This window comes from Gopherus flavomarginatus, chromosome 1, assembly GCF_025201925.1.
Source record: "Gopherus flavomarginatus isolate rGopFla2 chromosome 1, rGopFla2.mat.asm, whole genome shotgun sequence".
In the NCBI taxonomy this organism is placed as follows: Eukaryota; Metazoa; Chordata; order Testudines; family Testudinidae; genus Gopherus; species Gopherus flavomarginatus.
Genome location: NC_066617.1, coordinates 337,449,555 through 337,476,710, shown reverse-complemented (window position 1 = coordinate 337,476,710; position 27,156 = coordinate 337,449,555). Strand labels below are relative to the sequence as shown.

At 39.1% G+C, this 27,156-nt stretch overlaps 1 protein-coding gene across 4 annotated transcripts in view; it reads left to right on the top strand.

Moving 5' to 3' along the window:
• Positions 1–26,824, top strand: part of GRIA4 (glutamate ionotropic receptor AMPA type subunit 4) — a 310,980-nt gene extending 284,156 nt beyond the window's left edge. The window contains exons 14-16 of one of the 4 annotated variants that reach the window (XM_050927824.1): positions 14,351–14,465; positions 17,224–17,358; positions 25,719–26,824. In XM_050927824.1, the coding sequence (XP_050783781.1) occupies positions 14,351–14,465; positions 17,224–17,358; positions 25,719–25,883 (415 nt within the window). In that variant the 3' untranslated portion in view covers positions 25,884–26,824. Of the gene's footprint in view, positions 1–6,780; positions 6,896–14,350; positions 14,466–17,223; positions 17,472–25,718 lie in introns of all 4 variants that reach the window. The other 3 variants (XM_050927831.1, XM_050927838.1, XM_050927846.1) reach the window with 3 other exon arrangements.
• The last annotated feature ends 332 nt before the right edge of the window (positions 26,825–27,156 follow it).

Genomic DNA, 27,156 nt, shown 5'->3' with positions numbered 1-27,156 from the left:
AAACTGAAATATCAGATGTACTGTTGGTCATTCAAGTCTGGAGTGAATACACTGGTTCACTAACTCCCTAGATTTGTATGACTAATCTGAGCAGTTGAAAGTAGTGACGGGCTCCAGACACAAAATTCAGCTTTATATCCAGATTTCAAACAGCCCAACTTCTGGGAATGGTGTTGGATCTGGGGTTCTGGTTTAGCCCATTGTAAAGATAGGATCAGAATCCAGGTCTGGCTTTCTGATGGTCCCCGGGTGTGCAGGGGTGTGTGGATCTGGGGTTCAGACCAATTTCTAGGTGAGTTGGCTTTAAATTCCAAGTAAGAGTTCTTTTGTTGCTTTCCGAAGTGAGCAACAGTGCATATTGGAAGGCACTTTTCTGTGCTGTTTTCACAGGTGTCCGATTCCCTCAACGATGTTAGTCAATAAGCTCAGTCTCTGACAATGATAGAAGAGGAGCCACCTGGCTCCCCCATCTTCTGTCAACCCTCTTTCTTAATGTCTCCTAACAAGGACACAAACTCAGGAGGCCTCAGGGAAACCTCTTTGATACACAAATATTTTTATCCTTCAAATGTTCTAAAATATACTAGCATATTTAAATGGCTCTAAAATGCTGAGCTATAAAATAATGCTATAGTTTAGCAATACTCCCTTAAAGTGTTTTCAGCAAGTCAGTGTACTTCTGGGTCCACTGTTTGGTCACTACTACTGGAGAACAATATCAGGGCAAAATTCCACCATCATTTGCACCTGTGAAACCCCAGGTAAGCCATGAGAGATGCTCGAGTTCAAATGAAGGCAGAATTCCACCCAGGATGACTACTGCTACTTTATTGAGTGATGCCCAGGGTAAATTTCCTCTTGTTAACTACTGCCATGATCCAAAGCCGACTGAAGTCAATGAAAATCTTTCCACTGATTCTAGTGAGCTTTGGAATGGACTTATATAATGATTCTTTTAACTGGAAGAGAAGTTATTCCTTTCCAGACTTGTATTTATTTTTTGCAAAGAATGGTGCGGTTGCATAAGCCTTGTAGACAACCTGCATTGTTCTCTGTCTGCGCAATTCTACTTTTTGTTAACTGTCAAATACATACCTCCAAATGGCACTTGTAAATACAGTGAACTAATAGCCCAAACCATCTGGGAAGGGTTTTTTGGAAATTATTACTGAAAAATTGATCTTTAAAAAATGTGGCAGTAAGTAGAAATTGAAGCTGTGCTTGCTATTGTTACTGTGCTCTTCCTGCATGAAGAGACGTAATGGTTTTAACAAATCTCTCCAGGATTCCCATGCTGTAACTCTATACCCTGTGTGTACCGCTGCTTTAACAGTACCCAAGATCCATACATTGAAAACACTGTACATGCACTCAAAGAATAATGAACCGAGGGATAGATTGGAAACAGTTGCAATATACGAGGAGACAGACTGAGCTAAACTGATTTGACTATTGTGTCCAAGGATTCTGTTTTTCCTTTATTAATAAAATGCTTATGAAGATTTTAATAATTATACAAAGTAATAGTAAGTATTATGGGCCAAATCACAAAGTACTTATTCTGCTTTTCCTATTTAATCCTTACTCACATTCTTCATTGGAGTTTTCAATGGAAGTTTTGCCTGAGGGAGGATTTTAGGATTTGTCCTTATTTTGGATCACAATTTTGCCACTTGTATTCATGTTCTGTAGAACTTCTCCTAAGTGAAGAACTACTTAGCATGAGTAAGAGTGATGTAATCCAGCCCTCCAGGTTCAAATATATTTTCAATTCAAAGTAATCACCATCAAACCTGTTGAGAAATTTCTGCTTCACAGTGACATTTGTGCACCAGATACTGCAGTCTGAGCATAGAATCTCTGTGTATGTTTCACTGGGAAGAAAGCAGCAGTTTATTTACATATTTTGAGTTGTACCCTGATAACAAAGCAATAGAAAGAGCAGTGTGAAACTAACCTGTTTTTACATGGCCTACTAGATGTAACGAGGAATACGATATGTTAGAATTAGAAACAATAGAGCTTAATTTCAGAACAATGATTGCATCTTAAATTCTCATTTACTTCTCCATCCTTTTTATTTCCATTTTTCTATTGTGCTGTGAAACTGTCTATGGATATGGCTAATAACCCTGCTAAATAACCCTCTCATGAATGGGTGGGGTTTTTGTATTTGTGGTGGGGGGGTTGTTTGGGGTTTTTTAGGACTTCTACCAAGCAGCTGCAGCTACTCTAAAAGATTATGGGAAACTTTTCCTCACTAACCTTAAATACTTTTAGGGATAAAAGTAGAATACTTGGTAAATGAGAATAATGTCCCCCTTCCAGATTGAAACTAAAAAAGAGGTTTAATTCTTCAGTGTCTTTTAAAAAAACAAACGTGTCTAGTTTTTTACATACAGATTATAATAGTGGCCTTGAATAGCCAGAAGAAAGATCTAAGTTATATGAACATTGACCTGAAAAATCTTCTGAAACTTATAGTACTAAGGGCAAAACCCTTATTATAAAGTTGTTAAATTTTTGCTCTGTTTTTAGGAAAAATTTTCTCTGAAGTTGTCATGGTATAATCCCCCACTCTGAACCTTAGCGTCCAAAAGATGGGGTACCAGCATGAATTCCTCTAAGCTCAGTTACCAGCTCAGTACTTGTAGTGCTGCCACCAACCAGGAATTCCAGTGCCTGGTACACTCTGGTCCCCCCAAAACCTTGCCCGGGGACCCCCAAGACCCAGTCCCTCTGGATCTTAACACAAGGAAAGTAAACCCTTTCCCTCACCGTTGCCTCTCCCAGGCTTCCCCTCCCTGGGTTACCCTGGAATATCACTGTGATTCAAACTCCTTGAATCTTAAAACAGAGAGGAAAATCCACCTTCCCCCCTCCTTCTCTCTCCCCTTCCCAGACTCTCCCTGAGAGAGAAAGTAATCCTAACACAGAGAGAAAATTAACCTTTCTCTCCCCCTTCCCTCCTTTCTCCCCACCAATTCCCTGGTGAATCGAGACCCTGTCCCCTGAGGTCTCACCAGAATTAAAAAAAAAAAAATCAGGTTCTTAAACAAGAAAAGCTTTTAATTAAAGAAAGAAAAACAGTAAAAAATTATCTTTGTAAATTTAAGATGGAATATGTTACAGGGTCTTTCAGCTATAGACACTGGGAATACCCTCCCAGCCTAAGTATACAAGTACAAATTAAAATCCTTTCAGCAAAATACAAATTTGAACTCCTTCCAGCCAAATACACATTTGCAAATAAAGAAAACAAGCGTAAGCCTAACTCGCCTTATCTACCTAATACTCACTATTCTGGACATATAAGAGACTGTATCAGAGAGATTGGAGAGAAACCTGGTTGCACGACTGGTCACTCTCAGAACCCAGAGAGCACAACAACCAAAAACTAACAGCACACACAAAAACTTCCCTCCCTCAAGATTTGAAAGTATCCTGTCCCCTGATTGGTCCTCTAGTCAGGTGACAGCCAGGCTCACTGATCTTGTTAACTCTTTACAGGCAAAAGAGATATGAAGTACTGCTGTTCTATTAATTCTTACTTATCTGTTTATGACAGAAGTCAATAAGAGATTTTTGCTTGAATAAGGACACAGTAAGAATTGCTTAATGACTTCAGGATTTAAGGCTTTTTATAAGCCATAACTGAAGTAAATGGAAAGTCTCCACTTACTTGAATAGGCACTGAGTTCTTAGCCCAGAGAGAATACTGTGGACACGTAATATGGTTTATGTTGAAGATCATAAAGATACTTTTTAGAAACTACAAAATAGCAGCTGAACTATTATGTCTATAGTGGTGTCAAGTAAATCTCATTTAAATCATATGCATGATTCATCTGCATTTAGGCCTTGAGTCAGCAACGTACTTAAGCAGGGGCTGACGCTAAGCACACAAGCAGCTCCATTGAAGTCACAGGCTTAAAGGTAGGCACTTGTTTAAGTGCATTGCCAAACTGAGGCCTTAATTAGGGCTGCACCTGAAAGGCAGCTCAGTGTCCCTGCCACACCTATTTAATAAGGCCTAGGCTCTGCTGCCCTGGCATTCAGTAGCACTGTCATTGGCACTGCTCTTTTAAGTGCTGAGCAACATGACTGAGGTTTGCAGACTCTGGTGCTGTGTTAGACCCTGTTCCTGCTGCCATTGAAATGAGTGGGAATTTTCACCATTGACTTCAATGGCAGTAGGCTTAAGCCTTATATGTTAAAACTTTTTCAAAACAGAGAGTATGGTTCAGTGTCAAGGAAACAAGGCTGCTGGGATCAGCTCCATCTTGGCCTCAATCCTGCAGTCTTCACTCAGGTAAAACTCCCATTCAAGTTAATGGAAGCTCTGGCAATGTTATGAATGTAATGAGCAGTCTAAAAGCACTAGCTTTGTCTCTAAAAGCTTAATTAGAAACCCATAGTAAATATCTCTGGTTTAGAAGCAATTGCTTCCCAGAACAAAAGGGACAAATGAACAATTTCAATCCAATCTTGCTATTTATCCTCTCCCTCTAGATCATGACCCATAATTAGAGTACTCATATAAAATTACATTTGTCAGACTGGCTGCTAAATTCCCCTTGAAGGTTTTATCCACAAAGAACAGACTGCTATCACTCCTAGTACAGCTTATATTTCTATTTCTCCCTTTTCAGTTTCAAGGGAAGGCAAGCAATTACATTATCTGCATTGACAATCTAATATAAATTAACTACAATAAAAAGAGGAGCAGGTCACATCTGTTTAGAAATAGTTTCCAAAATTTCATAGTTAACCAGCAAAGAACTGTCTGGTTTCCAATAGGGGCTCATATGAAAAGTCATTTCCAGGCAATAAAGGACAAAGGAGATGTTCTAAAATGGGAATTTACTCAATAAATAGGAATGTATCTGACCCTGTGTGAGGTGGAAAACTCCATGAGTTTGCACTCACTGTGTTTCTAATCTGTTCCAACAAATCTGGAGCACAGGTGCCCTTTTCCTACTGAGCAGAGGGTTCCACCATCAAACTCAGGTGAGATCCCCCTGAGATCCATGGAATCACAGTAATCTCTTTGGAGATCCTGTCCAGCTTGATTCCCTACTGATATGTTCTATGATTCTTGGCAGCAGGAGTCCTAAGGAGCCCTGCTGCCAAAGAATCTCCTACTTGCTGCTTCTCCCAGACCTTCCTCTCACGGTTCCACATCAGTGAGAGACTCATAGACTCTAGGACTGGAAGGGACCTCGAGAGGTCATCGAGTCCAGTCCCCTGCCCTCATGGCAGGACCAAATACTGTCTAGACCATCCCTAATAGACATTTATCTAACCTACTCTTAAATATCTCCAGAGATGGAGATTCCACAACTTCCCTAGGCAATCTATTCCAGTGTTTAACTACCCTGACAGTTAGGAACTTTTTCCTAATGTCCAACCTAAATCTCCCTCACTGCAGTTTAAGCCCATTGCTTCTTGTTCTATCATTGGAGGCTAAGGTGAACAAGTTTTCTCCCTCCTCCTGATGACACCCTCCTCCTGATGAGAGAGATAGCAGGTAAGTCAATGTCCACACTGAAGTCCTTCAGAGTTAGTGATGGGAAGATGCCATGGACAGAGGAAGTCCCCTTCCAGTCCCTGCACAGCCTTCACAGAGGGATTTCAACAGGGACACACAACGGGAGGGGGAAGTGGTGCTTCCTCAGCTTCACCATTTGTACATGGGGATAATAACATTTACCTTCCTTCCATGAGTGTGGTCAGGATTTATTATTTAGGGATAGATTCCTGCTAATCTTTTCACAGGGGCATAGAGGAAGAGGAAGGTAGTATGAACCATCTCCTACTCACCCCGCCTACATACACATACTTCTTGTGCAGTCCATGTAAGGGTTGGCCAGAATTGCAGTCCCTGTGCTCAGAAGATCATGGATCCTGCCCCGGTGGATGTGAATGGTGCCTCAACATTAAATGGCTCCCTGCCCTCATCACATCAGCTGGCAGATCTGGTTGGATGTTTAGGGGGAAATATGCTGCACCCCTTAAAGGGAGGTAGCATTGTCTGTGCTCCCCACACCCTAGGAAACCCAGCATGTAGGTAAAGTATAAATATGTGAAGTGTTATTTAAACTCTTATTAATAATATGCATGATTAAATATTGATTTAGCTGTCTAGCTTTAGGCCTTGTGACACATATCAATGCATTATTTAAAACCTCATTATGTGATCATTAACAAAGATATGAGGCAGTGCATCCTAAACAGCTGTTAAGCCTCCAAAAAGGTGATGAATGCAGGATAAATGCCTTGATAGATTTAATAATCAACCAGTTTTTAAATAACTGTAGTCCTTAGTTTAAAATAAGAGAGAGATTAAAAACCTTTATTTTATAGCACTAACGATAACACTGCATATCTAAAAAAAAAATCTAGACCCATATTGACCTGTTTCTATAAGTGTTCTTATTCAAAACAGACTCATGCTAACCAGAAATATAAATCCAGTCTGACTTTCATCATTATTTTGTGAAGATCCTCACATAACTCTTTTGGTTGGGTCATAGAATTTATAGAATTTTACTTGCTAAAAGCTGGGTCATTTAAAAAAAAAGGCTGTTGTATTCTGGAAACATGTTTTTTGCCTCTGGAAGTAAGCAAAATTATTTATACTGTCAGGGGGGTTGTCAAATGGAAATGAGAGGTTTATTTAGCGTGTGGATCCAGCTTATAAAAGAGCTTAAGTCCTCATTCCTTCTAACATCTTAACAGCTGTGCAGTTTCTTACAAAATATGTTTTATCGTTTCAAGAAATGCTGTTAACCTCGCAGTTTTAAAACTGAATGAACAAGGCCTCTTGGACAAATTGAAAAACAAATGGTGGTACGACAAAGGAGAATGTGGCAGCGGGGGAGGTGACTCCAAGGTTAGCCTCAATGTCACCAAAGCGGGTAAACAGTATGTAAAGTAATTGGTGCATCTGCTGGGGCTTTACCTGCAACCAAACAAACTTCAGTATTGCTAGTAACTGAGCTCAAGATCCAGACAGATGTATGCGATTACTGTCAAAACAAAAATATTTGCATTCATTGCAAGTTTCTCAAGTGGAGCTTGTTAACAAATCAGTTTAAGATATGAATACTATCATCAATGCTCAGAAACCTTCCTCTGTCAAGAATAGATGGCATGTGCCCTATGCAAAAAGGTACAAGACCAGAAACATCTCAAAGCTAGGTCTAGTGAACAAGCAGCAGGAGACCCAGAAGGAAGTATGAGCATCAGACTCTTTATTTTCTGGACTGCATTTCTCCAATGTGTTTTTCCTTCAATATTAGAGGAAGGTGGAGCAGCTCAGCTCTGCTTCCTCATAGCAGCGGCTCAGGATGTACAAGTTCAGGATTTTTCTATTTATACCAATTTCCATTTCCAGCCAAAGTATCCAATACACTGATGCAATTTCCAGTTAAAAAAGCACACACTGGAATGTTGTGATACATTACCTGGAAGCTAAAATTCATGTGTATTCCTTAGGAAAAAAAGTGAATCGGAAATTGCACCTCTCTCTTATCCTTCGCCATGTCAACAGCTCTGAATTTTAGGACATTATTCATGCCCTGGATAAAGTTAACCTACTTTTCCTTCATTTCATCTAAACTAAGACTTTAAAATGGCCAATCATATAACTTGTTTTGCCTTTTCACATCAGCATCCATTAGACAAACTAATGTGTGCTGAAATGGCATAGAGGGAAAATTAAGACACTAAAAGTAGCCCTCAATGTGCCAATCAAACACTCTTCAAAATATATTTGTGTGCATGTGCGTGTATGGTATATAGAGAGAATACTACATGGGTAACTGTGAAGATACAGGCTATCTATATTGAGGGGTTCTGGTGATGCCGAGAGAACCTAAAATGTTTAATTAGCCTTCTTTACAGTTTCTTACATTGTATTTTTTCTCCTCCCCTTGCTCAACCCTCCTTTCCTGACACTCTGCCCTTGCCGCAGAGACCACTCCTTGTGCTGCTCTGCACTCACCCAGATCTGGTGTCCTAGTCCTCTGTGCTTTGCCTTCTGTCCTGCTGCTCTAGCAAGTTTTTTTCCCTCCGGCTCTGCTGGCCAGCGGTTACAGTTTTAAAAGTGGTCTTTAGTTTCTTTTCCAAAGTGCATGTGGACATGAAGTTCATTAGCACTTACTGCAACTGGAGATAACTTCTTGTAAGAAAGCCTATTTGATAAGCCATAAAATTCTCACCTTCCCCCCCCCCACTTTATTTTTATAATACTCCATCCAAGTCACCACTGGCCTGAAGTTTCATTCATTGTGAAACTTCACTGTTGGGCTTTTTAAAAAATACTATATAATATAATATTATAGTTATGTCCTGGAGGTGATACTATGCTTGTGAATGAACACCTTTTTTTTTCCTATAATGTATCTGAATCATCCTTAAAAATAACAGGAAAAACTTCCTAGCTGTAAGAACAGTAGCACAATGGAACACACTGCCTCAGGAGATTGTGGAAGTTTCTTCACTGGAGGTTTTCAAAGGGAGGCTGAAGAGCCATCTGTCTGGGATGGTTTAAACAAACAAATCCTGTATCTTGGCGGGGGTTAGATTAGATGAATTTTGTGGTGCCTCTAACCCTATGGTTCTATTATCAGTTTGAAATATAAAACACAAAGCTATGCTTAATGTTTCAAATCAATATAATGAGATAACTACCTTAGAACACTATTTGCCTTAACATCTGTTATTAATAACACTGATAGATAGGGACCACATGCAATGAAGTAGAGGAGGGCAGCTGGCAGAGGGAAAAGCAGGATGTCTTAGGATATCACAGGGAAGTGATTGCATGAGGAGTGGGAGGAACAAGCAGTAGTCGGGAAGGAGAAAGCTAGGAATGCAGCTACATGAAGTAAGGTACAGGAACTGCATGCCCAGTGAGAACAGGAAGTGAGTAGGGACACATTGCACAGGGGAGTGTAAATAATGTGACACAGGGAAAGTATCAGGGATAGACAACATTGGGGGGTGTAATATATAAATGCTGCATAGCTGCAGTGTCTGTTTTCTTAAAAAATACAAATACCTGAACTCTTGACTGGCTTGATATAAATGTTTTATTGACATTTATCATCTACAAAATTCTTTGTTTTGAAGTAAATCTACACATCCACTAATAATTATATAGGTTCTGACCCACTGATGTCAGTGGGAGTCTTTTTATTGATTTCATTGGGTCCTGGATAAAAGCTTTTATATTATTTTTTTTTCTGTCATATGATCAAGTTAGCAGAACATAGAGAACAGTACCACAGGTTGTTCTTCTGTACTGCTAACTGCCACAAACAGTAGTTCAAGTTCACAAGTCAGGCCCTTAATCAAAGTCCCTTTTTTGATTTGTATAAATTTTTTAAAATGATTGGATTGAGTCCAGTTCTAGATTACAGTATGCTACAGTCTCCTTGATGAGATTATTAACAACTTCTCCCCTACCCTGAAAGCAATACAGCACTCACGGCATACCCGGCCAAAACAAGCTGTACCCTCTGATATACAGCCAACCAGCCAGCACACACAACCCTAAGCCCAAAGCATTTCTTCATGGTCATGCCAAGAGAGACGCTGTAATCAATTTAAGTTGCTCAGCAACTCTCCGAAGTTTAGATCTTGTGAAACCAGGCCCTTGCAAACTCCTAGATCCACTCTTAAACTAAAGATTAGTATTTAGTACTGCTGTACTAGCCCTGACCATTTTTGTTTTAACCCCAGCTATGAAAGGAAAGGTCTCCAACAATTCAGAAATATAGTTCATTACTGTTCTGTGGTTACCAGTTCCCTTCAAGAACTCCATGTCACTAATTTATATCTCCAATTGATTATCAATAAGATTTAGTGCTAACATCACTTTTGAAAATAGGACTTAGGTACTTTTGAAAATAATAACCCAAATCTTAAACACATGCTGCCACAGGTGCATCTGATAATATTAAACTTAAACATAGTTTTTGCCATTTAATTTCCATTTCTTTTTACAAAAATAAGAGAAAACATTGACCAATAACAATAAAACTGGCTCTCTACTTCTATTTTCCACCCACATGCTAATACAATGTTCCTCTTCTTTCATTTAGTGGATGGGAATGGCCTTATAACTAATTAAAAGTGGCTTAGGAGAGTGCTCCTATTGCATAGCAATTAGCCCCATCTTTGAAATTTTGCAGTGGTTTTAGAACCACTCCGTGCTGTAGCTCTTACTGCTGCATGTGCCCGTTAGTGCAGTGTTGTATGATATTAAATTAGGATCATTTTTCACAATTAAATTATTCAAGTTTTATGCCATTATAATTTCAATGATGTTACCAGCATAAAAGTCAGGGCCTTAGCCTTTTGAAAATAGGTCCTCCCACCAGTAAATGAGTGAAGATGGAACAGGAGAAAATTACAGGAAAGCCAGGTGGGGAGGTGGAAGTTGGTAAAATAAAAAATAAAGAATGTCTTTAACTGCATATTATTCCCCCTGGCCTTTATCCCCAAGTCATTACTTAAACAGCACTGCCACTGATTTTAAATTGTCTCACTCTGACTGTTGGACTGGAGACTTGGATCTTCTTCAGTTATAAAATACTATAATTCTTATGATATACAGTATATGCAGTGTGACTATTTAGATAGTATGGGACAAATTCTGCTGCGTTACTCCAGATTCACACTTCTGGAAATCAGAGCACAATTTGCTCCTAGTACAGCATGTGCAAAGCTGGGTGTAGAAAGATTTATACCACCGCCAACAAATAATAGGTCAGGTCTTCAACTGATGTAAGTTGACTTCAATAGAGCTACACCAACTTACACTAACAGAGGATCTGGACCAACTTTTTTAACTTGAGTCCCTACCCATCTTTTTAAAAAAATCATATTATCATTTGACAATATAATGTACAGTATACAGGACTGAACTTGGTAAAACATTTAATTCCAGACGAGTTATCCATTTTATGTTTTTGTACTACTCTTCTTTAATATGCTGTAAATCATATTGACCTAGATTCTGCCACCCTTAAAATCAATGGCGCTACTTACCAAATATGTTTCTATACAATGTGGGGAAGGTTATTAGCATCTGAGTGTTTGACAGGTGTGGTTAGAAAAAGCTAGGGCTTGAAGAAGAGATTTTCAAAGAAACAAAGGGTTGCGACATACTCAATTCCCACTGAAAGCCAATGGGATTTGGACATTTAACTCTCATTTGTGCCTAAAATGTTAAAAACAAACAAAAAATGTTATTCTTCCTTAATTTTGGTGAAGAACTAAAATATATAGTAACTGTAGTTAGGGTTTGATAGAAATTTTGCAAGCCTTTAAAGTTCCATTTAATTTTGAATGTGTTTTTAAACACAATCTTTCAGATCACTTTTAAATCTTGAGGTTTTCTTCCTATCTTTAATCTATTATATCACCTATGTGCCTCATTTAAAGATAGACACAAATACAATTTTCAAACATTTTTAAATGCCACCTGAAGTGTCTACCGTATTTAGTCATGTGCTTTAGGAAAGGCTTAAGCTCAAGATGGTGCTGTTTATATAAAAACGAAAGGGCCAAATTCTGTCTCATCCACACACACGAAACTCCCATTGAAGCCATGTGCAGTGGATGGAAGTGTCTAAGGGCAAGCTTGCCTTAGCAGCTGTAGACTATTGATAGGGCAAGTGGCTGAATAGAAAGAGTAGTGCTAGAGAACGGCCTCTCACACAGAGCTCACTGACTGCGCTGCAATGGAGGAAATGGAATTCTGCCTCTATCCTGCCCATTGCAACCGGCTACATAATACAGAAGGCTGGTTAACTTGCAAATGTAATTTTCCAGTTAGAAAGTAAATCATGTAATCAGTTGGTTTTCTCAATGAAAAGAAAACCTGAAAGTTCCCGCCAAAGCACTGTGTATGTAAAGATGCCTATGGGAGCAGAAACGATGATACAGATGGATCAAGAGTGGGTGGGAAAGAAGAAAGAAACTCAAAATGTGGTAGGTGTTAGGCAGTTTTATGTTCCTAAATTCTGAATGCTTGTGCTGAAATATCAGGCAAAAGAGTGGAGAAATTACTATTGACTCCCCCTACACACAGGTAGCCACTGTTCTTGACAATTCATATACATAATTCATAAATATCTAGCTCCTAATTTTCATCTTATTTAAATCAGTTGAATCTGGAATAACTCCACTGACTTCCCTGGAGTTGCTCTGCATTTTCACGGTGACAACAGAACCTGGCTGTCCCTTCTATGTATACCCTGTGATGTGGCTGGGGATAGAAAGATTCAAATGGGGCGCTGAGCCAAAACATTAGTGGTGTTGGACAATAGCTATCCAAGCCATATTACAATATCAGTTATTTCACACCTGTAGCAGAAGGAAACAGAGATCATATTAAGAGGCAGCTTGCCTAGGGTGACCAGATGTCCCGATTTTACAGGGACAGTCCCAATATTAGGAGCTTTTTCTTACAATAGGCACATACTATCTCCCACCCCATCCCGATTTTTCACACCTGCTGTCTGGTCACCCTAAACTTGCCAGCATTCCAAACTGCCACCCACTAATTTTAGTTTCTCAGCCGTGATAGTCTCTGACTCCACTTGCAACCTGCACCGCCTGCTGCCAGGAAGCCTGACAATAAAATGTAAGTTTAAATACTGAACAAAATCAAACAATATATATTTTTCTGTAGTAGTATCAATGCATTCTGTATGAACTTAGTGGGGCTGAATTTGAAAGCATACAAAGTATTGCATTTGCTTATAGAGATCATTGTAGAGTTTATGGAAATGTATTGAAGGTAGTCCTTATGGATTAAAGGTCATGATCCATAGAGCTAAAATTGGAAGCCTGAATTCTTATTTATTTTAATATTTAAATATATTTCTTCATGAGAATTCTGAGAAATATAGTTCAATCAGTTACACAAACATAATTCGAGCATGACTAAAACCCGTTTTCTTTTATAGTAACTCTTTTAATAGTGTCATTCATTTCTGACATAGTGTCACTAAACCAATTAATATTTCAGTTGTTTTACAGTTATGAAAATTTTAAATTGTGCATTTATAAATTATCATTTTAAAAACACTCTGGGTTGTAGTACATTCCATGAAATGAGTTCCATCAGAGGAATCTGATGATACCTTAAACACACAAGCTTGAGTTTTTTATTGTATGATGTTACCAGAACATGTCGGTGCTATCATTTTCTGATATCTAATAGTAGCCCATCTATTATTTAGTGTTTCAGGTTTTCTGCCTTCCTCTCTGGTATTCATACACACCTGCACATAAATACATATCTCTATGCAGGTCACTAAGAATTTGATAGTCAATGTTTTGAGAGGGAAGGTAAATTAAAATTCTCGTAACCAATTATTATTTCAGTTGTTTTCAGGATAAATTGCCCCAGTGGCATGAAGGGTGAGTATTAGTACAATACACTGGAGCTTTTTAATGGAGTTTTGGTAACTTCAGTGTAACCCCACAGCAGCTTATGACTTTGATGCAATGGATTATGTTTTAAATGAAGACTAAACTTGGCTGGATTGTCTTAATCAAATAACATAACTAGGAGAGCAGGTTCCAAGCAATAATTTATTATCTCACTGGAACCAACTCACTAAACAAGTGAGATTTAAATAAAACCCTGATTTTATTTTCCAGGACCAAGAGGTCAGTCCAAATGATATTGGATATGGAAACATGTACTAAGGCTTGACAGTCATTTTCCTTTATTCTGAGGTTAACAAATTAGGACCTCATCCTGTAAGTTCTCTGCATGCAGAACTACTGCTGCAGTCAATAGATTTTCTGCATGAAGGATGTTTATAGGGTTGTGCCAATTAATACTGTAAACAAACTTCATGAGAATTAAAATTTCACTATCCGTAGCACTGTGAAGGCAATAAATGGAATAGCTATGGCCAAGTTGTATTCTATATGCGTGTGTGCATGTGTATGTATACACACACAAACTAAAATAAATTGAAAGCCAGGAACACGGAAGTCTTCTAGCCAATCTCATTGTACTGAAGACATTTTAAATCTCAGAAGAATATGTTGTTAATACTGACAAGCCAATAGTTTTGGGTTCACAGTAATTGCATACTATTTATTTAAAAATCTTCCCCAGCAGTATGTGCCTGTTACCTGAAGCGATGGAGCAGGTCCCAGTCATATGTCTGTTTCTAAACCTGGGCCTACAGTACATGACATAGCACCCGCTGTGGCCTCTGCTCCGTCACTTTGCAATGCGATTCTATGTAGTTTTACTTGAATAACATAAAATAACATATATAATGTTATTTATGTTATTTTCCACGTGAAGAACTCCTGTAAACCTTGCCGTTTTGAAACTCAGTGAGGCAGGCGTCTTAGACAAGCTGAAAAACAAATGGTGGTACGATAAAGGTGAATGTGGACCCAAGGACTCTGGAAGTAAGGTCAGTCGCTGCAGTTCGGGACCTACTGTTGTGTTCACAAAGCAGTAAAGGGAGTAATGAACAAAATGACATGGAAATAAAATAAATAGCTGTAAACACTCGTCAAAGGATCAGCTAAACAAAATGCTTCCCCCACCTCCGTCAAATAGTTATGTGCCCCACTTTAATTTAAAGAAGCACTATTGCTTTTCCAGGTTTTCAAATGAGGTTGATATAAAAAAGAAAAAAAAAAGGTTGTTTCTTTCCTTTTGAAATGTAAATCACGTCCCATCTTCCTATATTTTTAGGGGTGATTGAAGAGCTGCAAGGTGGGTTATTTTTCCTTTATGTGGGGAAAGCTTCTCTCCATTAACTGCTGTGCAATTTATCCCTTTCTCCATTTGTCCTTCTTATTTGGGAGATGGCCTAGCTGAGTTGTTTGCTTCTATTCTGTGAAGATGAATACTCAGGCATTCACCACAACAGCCTGGCCTGGTTGTATAGGAGAAGGGCTCCAAGAAACAGGGATGGAGCTAACGTGAATTCTGGGGTGAAAGGGCTTCAACTTTTAGTTCTCTTCTTTCTATAACTCCCAGTATATCATCTCTGGGTTTCAAATCCCAGGCGCCCCCTTACCTCACTGCAAGCTGCCAAATTAATCTTCCCTAAGAGTCTTAGGGAGTACATCCTCCCCTTCCACTTCTCCTGGGAAGAAGTATTTCAGAAGCAGATATTCTTCTGCCCACTTCAAAGTTCTCTCAGTTAATTCCCGCCATGCATTCCCTTATTCTGGGTAAGGGAATAAAAGCGAAAATGGTACACAGCCCAGGGATGGCCCGAGGCCTCCACCCCACTGCCCACTTGGACATGGGGCGGGCCCAAGTCCCCTGCTGCCAGTCCACATGGGGCTGGCCTGGCCTGAGATACTCTCACAAGCCCTCCCTCCAGGACAGGGTTGGCATTGCCAATTTGCCCCTTCTCCCCCTGCACGTTCTTCCATACCCCACCAGGGTCATACCCCACTTTTTTGACAAAACTAGGCATTTGCCTAATTTCTCATGGTAACTGATGATCAGTTGGCAAGAGCAAATGGGACAAATGCCCAGTTTTGCCAAAAAAGTTGGGACAGCCAGGACAGGACTTAAAAAAGGGACTGTCCTAGCCAGAACGGGATATATGGTCACCCTAACTCTGGGTATCTCAGCAGTTTTCTCCTAGCTCCTCTTTCTACCTCCCAGCCTTTGCCCAGAGCCTAAACAGGAACGTGAGAGGCATTGACTGGTTGATGCTTCGTAATACCAAGAGTGACCCCTAAAGGCCAGAGAGAAAAATTAAAGTGAAAATGAGTTTGCTCCCTTGTTTTGTACTACATGGCAAGTGAAATCTGAGGAGGCAGTTTAAACCCACCAAGAGCAATGCAGCCCCTACTAAGGCAGAAACGTCACTATCATTATCACTGTATGTGACAGCTTAGGACGCTTTCACCTAGCACTTACTTTAGGCCACCATTTCCCCTCAATAAAATCTTCCTTCTTCTTGGCCACAAGCATCATGACAACAACTGATCTGCCAGCAGAGAAGAATGGTACAAGAATGGTGCCAGCAGCCAGCCACAACCTGGATTCATGTCTAGGTCTCCTGTGCATCAATATCAGTGTTATCTTCTACTTGCCGAGGGACTAAGCCCCCATCAAATAGTGCATCTTTAAATTAAACATTTCTACAAGTAGTGTTTAGTGTTCATCATGATTAAACATTCATGCAGTTACAAGAGGCTAACGACTTGGGCTTATAAGACAGAATTTTATAAATATCTTAATGCAGGCAATGTAGTATGTAAAAGTCCAATTCTGAATAAATGCCTACTCTAGAGACTTGTGCTGAAAAATTATGCACATCGTTTTCAAACCCTAAAATACCAGGCTCGTTGAGATTTTTGCCAGAACCAAACTGAAATGTACAATAGAAATTGGCTCTTTTAAACCCACGAAGGGGAACATATATAAAATAACACCTACTTAAGAATACATCACTAAAAGGAACAAATATTGATTTCTAAATGATTATAAATACTTAGAACTAACTTCTAGTCACAAATTAATTTATCATTAAATAATTCTATTAATAGAATTTTGTATGTAACAAATCCATTACCATGGTACCAAAAAGATACAAAATAAAGTAAAAATAAATAAACAAACAACAGTGGCTAAGGTAGTATGGGATATTCTTTATGTTAATGAAATGTGTTTTTGCTTTAATTAAGAAAGACAGCTTAAGTGTTGCATACTTTAAGTATGTATTTAATTAGCTGAAAGCCAGGCTGGCTGAGTCTTTATATCGATGCATATCAAAAGTGAACACTATGTGTTAATAAAATTATGCAGAGTCCCATCTGACGTAAATGGATTTTTGGATTAGAAAGCTTTAAATGACCATCAAATAAATCTAGTTTCATATTGCTATTAAAATTTTTATTAAATAGAGGTAGATAGATCATTGTTTAAAGTTATGAGTAACGGTAGTACCATTTCACAGCTGTTAGCGAGTGACTGATTACATCCTAAAGTAATGATTTCCATGTTTGCCAGGAAGAAATGGCACTTAATATATATTTTATAAATTCAGATAGGCCGATTTTTTGTGAAGAACTGTGTAAATGACTGTCAGTTAATTTCAGTTAAACCTCTTTTATGTATGTGTTCAGTGTATAATGTGTAGCTTTTGAGCTCCCAGTGTCTGACATCAGTGGTTAACTCTACCGATTCTGTTTCCTCAGGACAAGACGAGTGCCTTGAGTCTCAGCAACGTTGCAGGAGTCTTCTACATTCTGGTTGGAGGCTTGGGCTTGGCCATGCTGGTGGCTTTGATAGAATTCTGTTACAAGTCCAGGGCAGAGGCGAAGCGAATGAAGGTGGCAAAGAGTGCACAGACTTTTAATCCAACTTCCTCGCAGAATACCCAGAATTTAGCAACATATAGAGAAGGTTACAACGTATATGGAACGGAAAGTGTTAAAATTTAGGGGTAGGACTTAGGGCCTACTACAGTGAGTGGGTGATGCATCTTGTAATGCAGTGTCGTGACCTGTCTGTCCAGTGGTGGTAATGCTTGCTTCTCAACAGAGCTTTATATTTTGGAAAACTTCAGTGCAAAGTGGTTCCGTTTTTTTGGCTGCAGATGTACAGTATACTACTCTATGTTGCTAATAGACATCTGCATTGCAAAGGCTTTTTTAATATGTAAAGAATATCTTCTCTTTTTTAAAACAACACAGTTTGGTCTTACTGTATCAGTTGGGACGTTACAGCTATTTGACATTTTAGAAACTAAAGCAAAAACAGTCTTTCTGTAGAGGGAGCTGCAGCTTGCTTGGGTTACTTGGCTGGCCTATTTTTCTGAGGGCTTTTATTATTATTGAATTACTATTTATTAGCCCTGTTTGTAGATTTGTATAGGGATTATAGTCAAGATTTGGGTTAGGCAGCACCTCAGTAAGCCATAGTCAAAGCTTTAGGGAGAGCAAGCACTGTGATATGATTCTAAATGTGATTCATCTTTTTTCCCTACCCTCCACCTCTCTCCCTTGATGAATGGAATTGGATGCTACTTTAGCATAGCGTTTGTTTAATAAGTCCTGCCTTGGGTTAACCCTTGTCCCATTGCAATAACTATAAATAATGCCAATATTGCTAATGGAGTTTAGAGAGTCACATCAGTTTTCAGCAGACTAAGACTGACTACCCCTTTATCCTGCTGAGAAGCAATACCTTTTAGATGTAAATGTAGTGATTTCAGTGACTGAAATGTTAATGGTGTTTCGCCTATTATGAGATAGCACAACGAAGTAGGTGTGCGTGGGTGGTTTACTAATATAGTGAAAGAGCTGGTATCTGCAATGTGAACCTGGCTATCTAACTACTCCTGCAATCAGCACTAAATCCTTTTAAAGTGGCATATAATAACAAATGGAACTTGTATATTGTTAATATTAATATTATTATTATATAGTGTCCAAGGTATACTAGAGGCTTTATAAATTAATATGCAGGAAGGATTGCTGCCCCCTAGTTGTTGCAGTCTAGAACTCTCAGTCCCATTCCATTAGCAAACCAGATTCATCCCATTTTGACAAAATGTTCTAAGCTAGGTTCTTCTGGAATCATAGAACCATGATGAGTACGGAACTTAAGCACAGAGGTGTGAGAAGTAGATTTGGAATTGAAATTTTATTTTGCCACCTAGATTTAACAGGAAAGAATTGTAGATAAAATTTATTATTATTTTTATTTATTATTTATATAGCGCTGGAGCGCACGGCACTGTACAATAGGTGAAGTGTGCCAAACAAATAACAGTTCCCTGTCCCGAGGAGCTTACAGTCTAAAGACACAGCTGGTACAATACAGAACAATACAATACAGAACAAACACAGAATGAACACAGAATGATGTATGGTCATTATAGCTGGAACGCTTCGAGGAATAGGTGGGTTCTCAGGGGTGTTTTCAAGAAGGTGAGGGAGGGGGCTTGGCATACATTGATTGGGAAGCTTTTCCAAGCATAGCATTTGTTTGTAGCTTTCTTAGTGTTCCCATTTATTATTCTATATACACGCAGACATTTCCTTGCTATATTTTAATCATAACAGGGGCCTAGTTTTCCAATGATACACAAGTGATTTATGCACCTAACTCTCATTAGTGAGAATGTGAGTCATGCACATTAATCCATAAACACAGAAAGGAGATCAATCCTTTAATACAAATCTAAATGTTGATAAGAATCTAGCCTAGATTTGACTGTCCAGGTTACTTCAATGTGGCAAAACCACTGTGCCCAACATTAACAGCTGTTGTTAGATCAGAAGGCTAAGTAGTAGATGCCAAGGTGACCCCAGCTGTTTAGGGTAATGTTCATTAACCTTGTGACACCAGGAGTTAGGATTTTCAGATGCTAACATCAAACATTATACAAGGCTCAACGTCAACTCCCAGAACTAACGGTTTAAAAAAAAATCATGTTGTGAATGTAATTAGACAAAATGCAGATGAAAAGCTTTTTGCTCCTGCAGTTCCTGAGTGGTTTGCCCAACACTGAGCATGTTCTCAAGCTATTGCAGGGAACAAGGGTGTGCATGTCAAATAGGTAAGCAATGTATAAGCAAGGTAAGCAATAATAATAATAATAATATAAATGCAATCATTCTTTTTAAAATGGGAATAATGAAAATTCATTTCAGGGACTTATAGGTGAAGTTACACGCCATTAACTATATTGTTGTTACTTAACACAACAGTACACCATGCAGGAGTAATCACACACCTGTACCATATTCCTAATCAAACTCACAAAGCAGGATGCACCCAAAATGTATTCTTCAAAAATCCCAGCTCCCACCCACATACTGACCTGGCCCAAAGTCAATTAGCATATGCAATATGGCAGGATAATGCAACAGGCGGTATGACTACTCCACTGCTAGAATTTATTTAAATCCTTGTTTTCAATTTTTTCCCCCCTAAACAAACAAAACCAGAATTAGAACTCATCAAGTTTTTTTGAAAGAAATTTCTTCTTAGTCGAAAATATTCTTTTTTCAAAAATGAATAGGTCACCATTTTTTCCAAGTACTGTATTTAAATTTTTTGGCAACTTTTTCATCAATTTTTTATTGAACTTGTTATTGAAACAATAGAATTTATTTTCTCATTTCCTGAAAACTTGGGTTTACTTAATTGTGCTAACCTTTTTTATAATGATTTCAATAATATTTAGCTACTTAAAACTATGTTAAATCCCCAAAAAATGAAAAAGTTTTTGAACCCTATGAAAAACACCCTCATAGATTCAATATTTTGCAACTAACTTATTCTGCTCAGGATATTTAATATAATACTTTCCAAAGAATTTTTATTAAGTTAGTATGTATTTTAAACATTTCTCAAACAGAATATGTTTATACCTAGAAGACCATTGAGGCTAGTTGAGATCATTGAACTCTTTGGTAAAATATTATTTTTCTATCACCCAATTACACATTCCTAATGAGAATGTCTGTTAAGTGTTAGCAGCCTACAGCCTCTGACTATGATTACATACATTTCCATGGCTCAGATTCTCTCCTGGAGAGAGCAGTCATACACATGTTCACTGTTCATTTCAGAATCTCACCTGTGCTCATTTAACCAAAGTAATTAGATCACATTAGGACAATGGTCTGCCTATATATTAAAAAACAAACCCTCCATGGGAAGTTGTATGAGGTAAATGCCTGCATGAAAACCCAGGGCATTTCTGTTTTTAAGCCAATATAAAATATCTAAATTGTGACTGTTCTAAAATATATGAATTAAAAATGGGGGGTAGATCTTACACCACCTTAGCTGTGAGCCAGTGAGTCTGAATATGTAGGGCTAGATTGTGTCTCTGGGACACAGCCATTGGTAAGAGGTGACGTGTTGCTGTGCAACTGCAGTGGCAGCACAAGGAGGGAACTGTGGTTTAAGGACCCACAACTCCCTTGCTCTTCCATGGTGGCTCCCATGGGCATTAATTTTCTACTGGCCTATACCAGCACCAAACTGCCACCCTGATACATCAGCTACCTGCACTGGTGGGTACATGGGGGGCAGGGTGGAGTCAATGCTCCACCTTCCCCACTTCAAGCTATACAAGAGACCAGGCACACGGAGTCCCTTACCCTTCCACACCTGGAGCCAAGGTATCCCAGTTGCCCTTGTAAGGGACTAATGGGGGCGGAGAAACTCTTTCTAGCCCTAACTTCCTTCTATGGACATTAAGTCATGTGAAGATCCAGCCCCTGAGAATTTACATTTGTACACTCTTTGGTGTTTATTGGCATCGTATGCACTTATCTGCATTTTGGACTAACTCCTGGATGCTGTTAGTATGACAATACAAATAGCTCCCTCATGTCAAGGGTTAATGACATTCGGGTGCTTGTGAGGGTGCAGGCGAAAGGGATGTATCTCAAGCTCAAAGTTGTTGCTCGCCAAATAGAAATTGAGGGGATGGGGTAGGAGGGAAGAAATATAATTTTCAATTCTTCCTTCCTATCATCTCTTCCTTAGTGGGCTGTCAACCTGTGAATGTCCTGAAGATCGGGATTCTGGTTCAAGTGCCTCTCTTGCTCTCTCTCTCAATCCCCAACCCCATACTTTTGGTTAATCTAATCACTTATTATACAAGTGGCCAAATGCTACAGCGGACATAGGCAACTTTTAGCAGCACCTTTATTGCATTGATTTTGCACTTTACATTTTCAGTTTCATGTCCAAATTAGAAAATGGGGTGCACAGTTTGCCTTTAATATTTTTGGAAAGGAAATGACCATATTGCCCAGATACTACTAGTAGTCAGGGCTGTGTACAAACCTGAATGGAGTAAAATATCCATCACGTATTAAAGGTCCAATGCTCCAAGATGCTGAATGTTGTTGACTTCCATTTAAGTCAATGGGAGTAGGGCACTCAGCATCTCACAGGAGACACAACACTTTGTAGGTACGCACCTTAAAGAGACACTTTCAGACACACACAGTTTCAGGATTTAACTGCAGTCTTCTTATTTACTGTTCATGCTTTTTATATTTTTTCTTACTACTTTTGCTACAATAATTACCAGGACTTCTTTCCTCCCAGCCCACCTTCTCCTCCTAATTGATTCTGCCGTCAAGCCATGATGTTGAATTTGTGACAGCACAATCAAGATAGGATTAGCCCTTTACTGTACCTGTGTTTTTAACTATGATATGATTCAGAAACTGCACTAGTTTCCTTGCTCAACGGTTTTGTATCATACTGATTTCATTAGCTATTTCAGCTGTTTCCCATTAGGAGTTGTCGGTCCATCTTTGGTGTCTAGTGGGAAAGGACACTTTTTTTCAGAAGCTTTGTTTTTCCATTCCATCTGGGAAATTGTTCATCATCCCCAAGGGCCTAGGAATCCACTAGGTTCTATTTTATCATCATTTCTGTTCAAGGTGTATGTGAGGGGCTAGAAAAAACAGTGAGATGGTTTGGGCCACAAAATCATGGTACATGTGGTACATATGAAGGTGGTCCTTATGTCTTTTTTTTCTTTATCCCTGGATTGTTCAGTCTCTCTGCTTCTCTACTGCATGACTATGATAGGGGCATGGATTGGAAAACTGGCTGAAGTTCAATCCAAATGAGGTGGAGGTGGTTCTGGTGGATAGGGAGATGTTTCTGGAAGACTTGTCAAGAATTATGCCAGCTCGCTCTTTTGAGAAATATGTACTCTGTTTGTCAAAGAGATTTGAAATATAGGGCTCATTTTGGACCTCACTGGCTCCAAAAATTCCAGATATCATCAGTGGAAAGTAATGAAGAAAAAAAATGTTGTTTTTTCTTGCAATTGACTTAGAGAATGTTTTATTTTAGAGTGGACCTCCCCATTTCTCCATATCTTTGTCATTTCTAGAATGGACTACTTGGGACTACCTTAAAGGACCACCTAGAAGCTTCCACTAGTGCAGAATATACAGCTCATTAATTTAGCACTATGAGCTAAATTATACGACCTTACATTATACTAGTGCTCTGCAAGCTGCAAGCTTCCTATTTGCTTCTTGGTGCAATTCAAGTTGTTGATATTCCATAAAACTAGGCATGAGCTGGGGTCTCATGTACCTAAGAGACCATTTCTCTCTGTATATACTACAGCTGTCATAGACCAAGGTGTTTTTGTTAACTATCCCTAGATCTGAATGCTGTGGGACTAGAGCCACTGTTCTTTCAGAGGTGGGTCTTGGACACTGTAACTGACTGTCCTAAAAATGGCTTCACCACAGCCCAGATTTTTGGTCTTTAGGGAATGATATAGTGCTCTTCTGTTTGCTGAGGTCCATTCCTGAATTAGGTAGACTACAAGGGTGTCACATTATCAAGGTTTGTTAGGGTAATTGATTGGGGATGGTGCTTTTACTTTTGGGTTCTTTATGGTGGCACTGTAGTAGTTGTAGAATTGGAGATTGTCCTTTGACAATCTCTCTCTCTCTCCCTCTCTCCCTCTCATGTAAATATGTATGTATGTGTATGTGTATGTGTATGTGTATGTGTATGTGTATATATATATATATAATAACTTCACAAACACAGGCTTAGAACTTCACTGTTGGCTCGGGCAGAAGGAGAAGCTGGGCTAGGTGGGACAAAGCTCGTATCAGCAATAATAGCAAATAAAATGAAGGAAAATACCACAATTCATTTCCTTTTTGTAAAAATCAGTTTTAGGCATTTTTCCAATGTGAGTATCCCCCTTCTGTTCCTCTAATTTTCCAGTATGTCTCTGATTTTATCTTTGCCCCACACTTCCTAGGTCACTTGTCTGTGTTATAAATAGATCTGGTCAAAAATTAGAATTTCCATCTAATGGAAAATTCCAATATTTCAAAACTTGTGTAGAACTGTTGTAGTTTGGGTGCCTCCTGCCCAAGGCCAGGCTGAGGGATGGCCCACCCCAGCGACTGCCCAGGAGTGCCGTGCAGCAGCACAGAGGTGTGCACTGCCAGTGTACTGTCAGGAACTGCTCTCTGCTGGCAAGTGAGTGCTGATGGGGGACCGCCCAGATTTCTCCCTGCTTCCTCCCAGTGGAGGAACATGTGGGGGGACGGGAAAGCAGTGACACACAGATACTGTTGCCAACCCAACGTTCCTCCACACACCCCTAGGAGGCTGTGTGGGGAGGAGCGAGGAGCAACACCAAGCACTCCGTGCATCCATGTTACTTTCCCTACCTGGGCTGTGCTGTGAGGTGAACTTCAGGAGCTGCTGCTCTCCTGCCTGCCCCTTACACAGCCCAGATGGGGAAAGTGACCTGGATGCAGGGATCCCTAATGCCACTCCTTGCTCCCCCCCTCATACCTCCTTAGGGGTGCGCAGAGAAACAGCCGTTCAAGGGGAGAGCAAGCAGCAGTGCCAGCTGCTCCATGCATCCAGGTCAGTTTCCCTTTATGTGAGTGCAGGAGCAGGGTACAGGGATTAGGAGTGAAGAGGCACAGTGCAGGGGTCAGGGCGAATGGGGGGGTGGGGAGTCTGGGGAGCCCATAGGGGCTAGGGGTAATGGGGGGACAAAAGACAAGTTCACCCAGGGTGCCATTTTCCCTAAGGCCAGCCCTGCTCCTGCCTTCATTCTCCTCTCTGGATTGACTACATTTGCCATTATGCATCAAGGTCATGGGAATCTCACGGTGCACCAGGCTGGTTCAACTGAAGGGGCGACTCTAATATATCCTGGGAAGTGTAATTCAGCCAGGGATCCTAACCAATAGAGGAGAACGGGGGCATGAGGCGTCCAAACTACAATTCCCATGAGTCACCCAGGCAGCTCATCTGGGAACAAATTAATGTCATACTGATCCGAAACAAAATATCTGATTAATTTCAACTAACCAACATGTTTCAGTTTGGATCAACCTGATCCCACCATATTTTGTTCTGACTTTCCCAGAGGAAATTTTTTTAAAATGTTGGCAAAATTGAAATTTTCCAGTGGAAAATGTTGCTTTTCTGGAAACTGCATTTTCAGTCAGAAAAAGTCAATGGAAAACTCCTGATCAGCTCTGCTTATAGCCAAGTGTTTAGGAAATGAGATTTATGGAGAGCTCTCTGTGATTTGTAAATGGTAAATATATATATATATATATATATATATATATATATATATATATATATATATATATATATATATATATATATATTTTACAAATAGAAGCCATACACTTCCTTAGGTTTGAACAGTGGATTAAATTTTCAAAATGAGAGTTTCCAGGTTTATAAAGTAATTTATGAGAAATATTTATTATTTATAATTTTTAGTTGTTTATTGCTAATCAGAATTTAGGGCCTAATCCTGCAAACACTTATGCACATAAGTAATTTTATCCATGTGAATAAGTGCCTGCCAGGCCCCGGCTATAAAGAGTACTATTTCTCAGATTGCTGCAGAATATCAGTGTAGTGTGAAGTACTTTAGGTTAAGGTATACTAATCAGTTGAGCAAATTGGGATTTTATACTTTGTCCATAGAATTTGCCTTTCACAAAATTTTAACAGCAGAATCTTTTGTCTGATTTATTTTCTTTCCCCAGTGTAGTTAAATGCACTTTATATATGAAAAAAAATGCAGATGTCTAAAACTTGATATTTTGGTGTTTGTTGTGTCCCAGCTTATTGACAAACAGAAATATTGTAACACTTTCTTCTCTTTTCCTTTTTTCCTGGATCCTAGCTGACCTTTTCTGAAGCCATAAGAAACAAAGCCAGATTATCCATCACAGGGAGTGTAGGAGAAAACGGCCGTGTATTAACTCCCGACTGCCCGAAGGCCGTGCATGCTGGAACTGCAATTAGACAAAGTTCAGGATTGGCTGTAATTGCATCGGACCTACCATAAAAACCAAAAAAATAATTGAGTGCCTTAATTAAACTGTGTTGGTGACTGATGGGCACACAGCACAGACTGTAACGACATAGGAGTGTCATTGATGAACTAATAATCGGGATGAGAATTGGGAAGTACATCCAAATGCGCCAGATATCATCAGCAACAAAGTGTGCATGAGCTCAGCTCGGAAACCCAAACTCAGATTTTATATCAGGAAAATTCATAATTTAGTTTTGTTGGGGGGCGGTGGGCTAGGATGGGTATATATTAACAGCAACAAATTTCACTTGAGTGGACTTAAAACTAATAAGACTTGCCAATTAGCGCATCAAACTGTGAAGAACATGCTCAGAAAGGACAACATTTTGGTCTTTATCTTGACAAAGTGGGGAAAATAGCTATAGAAGTCAATGAACATTCTAACCTGTGTCTCCAGAACATCAATATATACAATGAAAGAATATCCAGCTGTGGAAACGAATCACTAAACTGTGATAAGAAAATAATAAATATGTAAATCCTGTGAAAAAAATAAAGAAATTATTTACATTTTCTTTGAAAAAAGAGGAATATTGAAACATGCTTGCTTTTTAACTGATGTAAATTCGGTAGAGGACAACACAATTCTTTTTTCTAACCATCTTAGGGAACAATTCATTGCAATAATTGATATAAAATGCCATCACTGTAACAAAATTCAGAGACTTTTTTTTTATAAAAGTTGTTGGTCATCCTGTTGTTTGCTGTTACCTTCATTCTGTTACATCATTCAGTGTTTCACAGATTTGCATCTGTCTAACTAAGAAAAACAAAAAAAGTGTTTAGAGTACATCATCAGTCTGCAGTGTAGAATCAAAAGAGACTACGGGTCACTCATGTTACAAATATTATTTATAATCTTGTTCTGTGTAAAAAACTGTGGTTTTTGTACCCACCAAAAAGAATAAAACAACAAACGTTCTTATATTATTGAGAGAGCTTGAGTTGTTTTCTGATCATTAGGATTGCCATCTGAAACAGCATAAAGAATGACTACGTTGTGATTGATTTCTGCTGTTAAATTCAGGACCATATGAGATACAATATAGGTTCTAATTACTTGCATATTTGTGAAGGGCTTTGAGATCCTTGGATGGAAGGCACCATAAAAGGGCCAAAATATTATTATTATTGTTGTTAATTATTATTACTGCTCATTAGAGCTTTCATTTCTGCTATGCTAGTGGAGTGTTTCGCTGCCAGGAATTGTTGTCTGGTTAATAAATACATATGAGATGCTGTG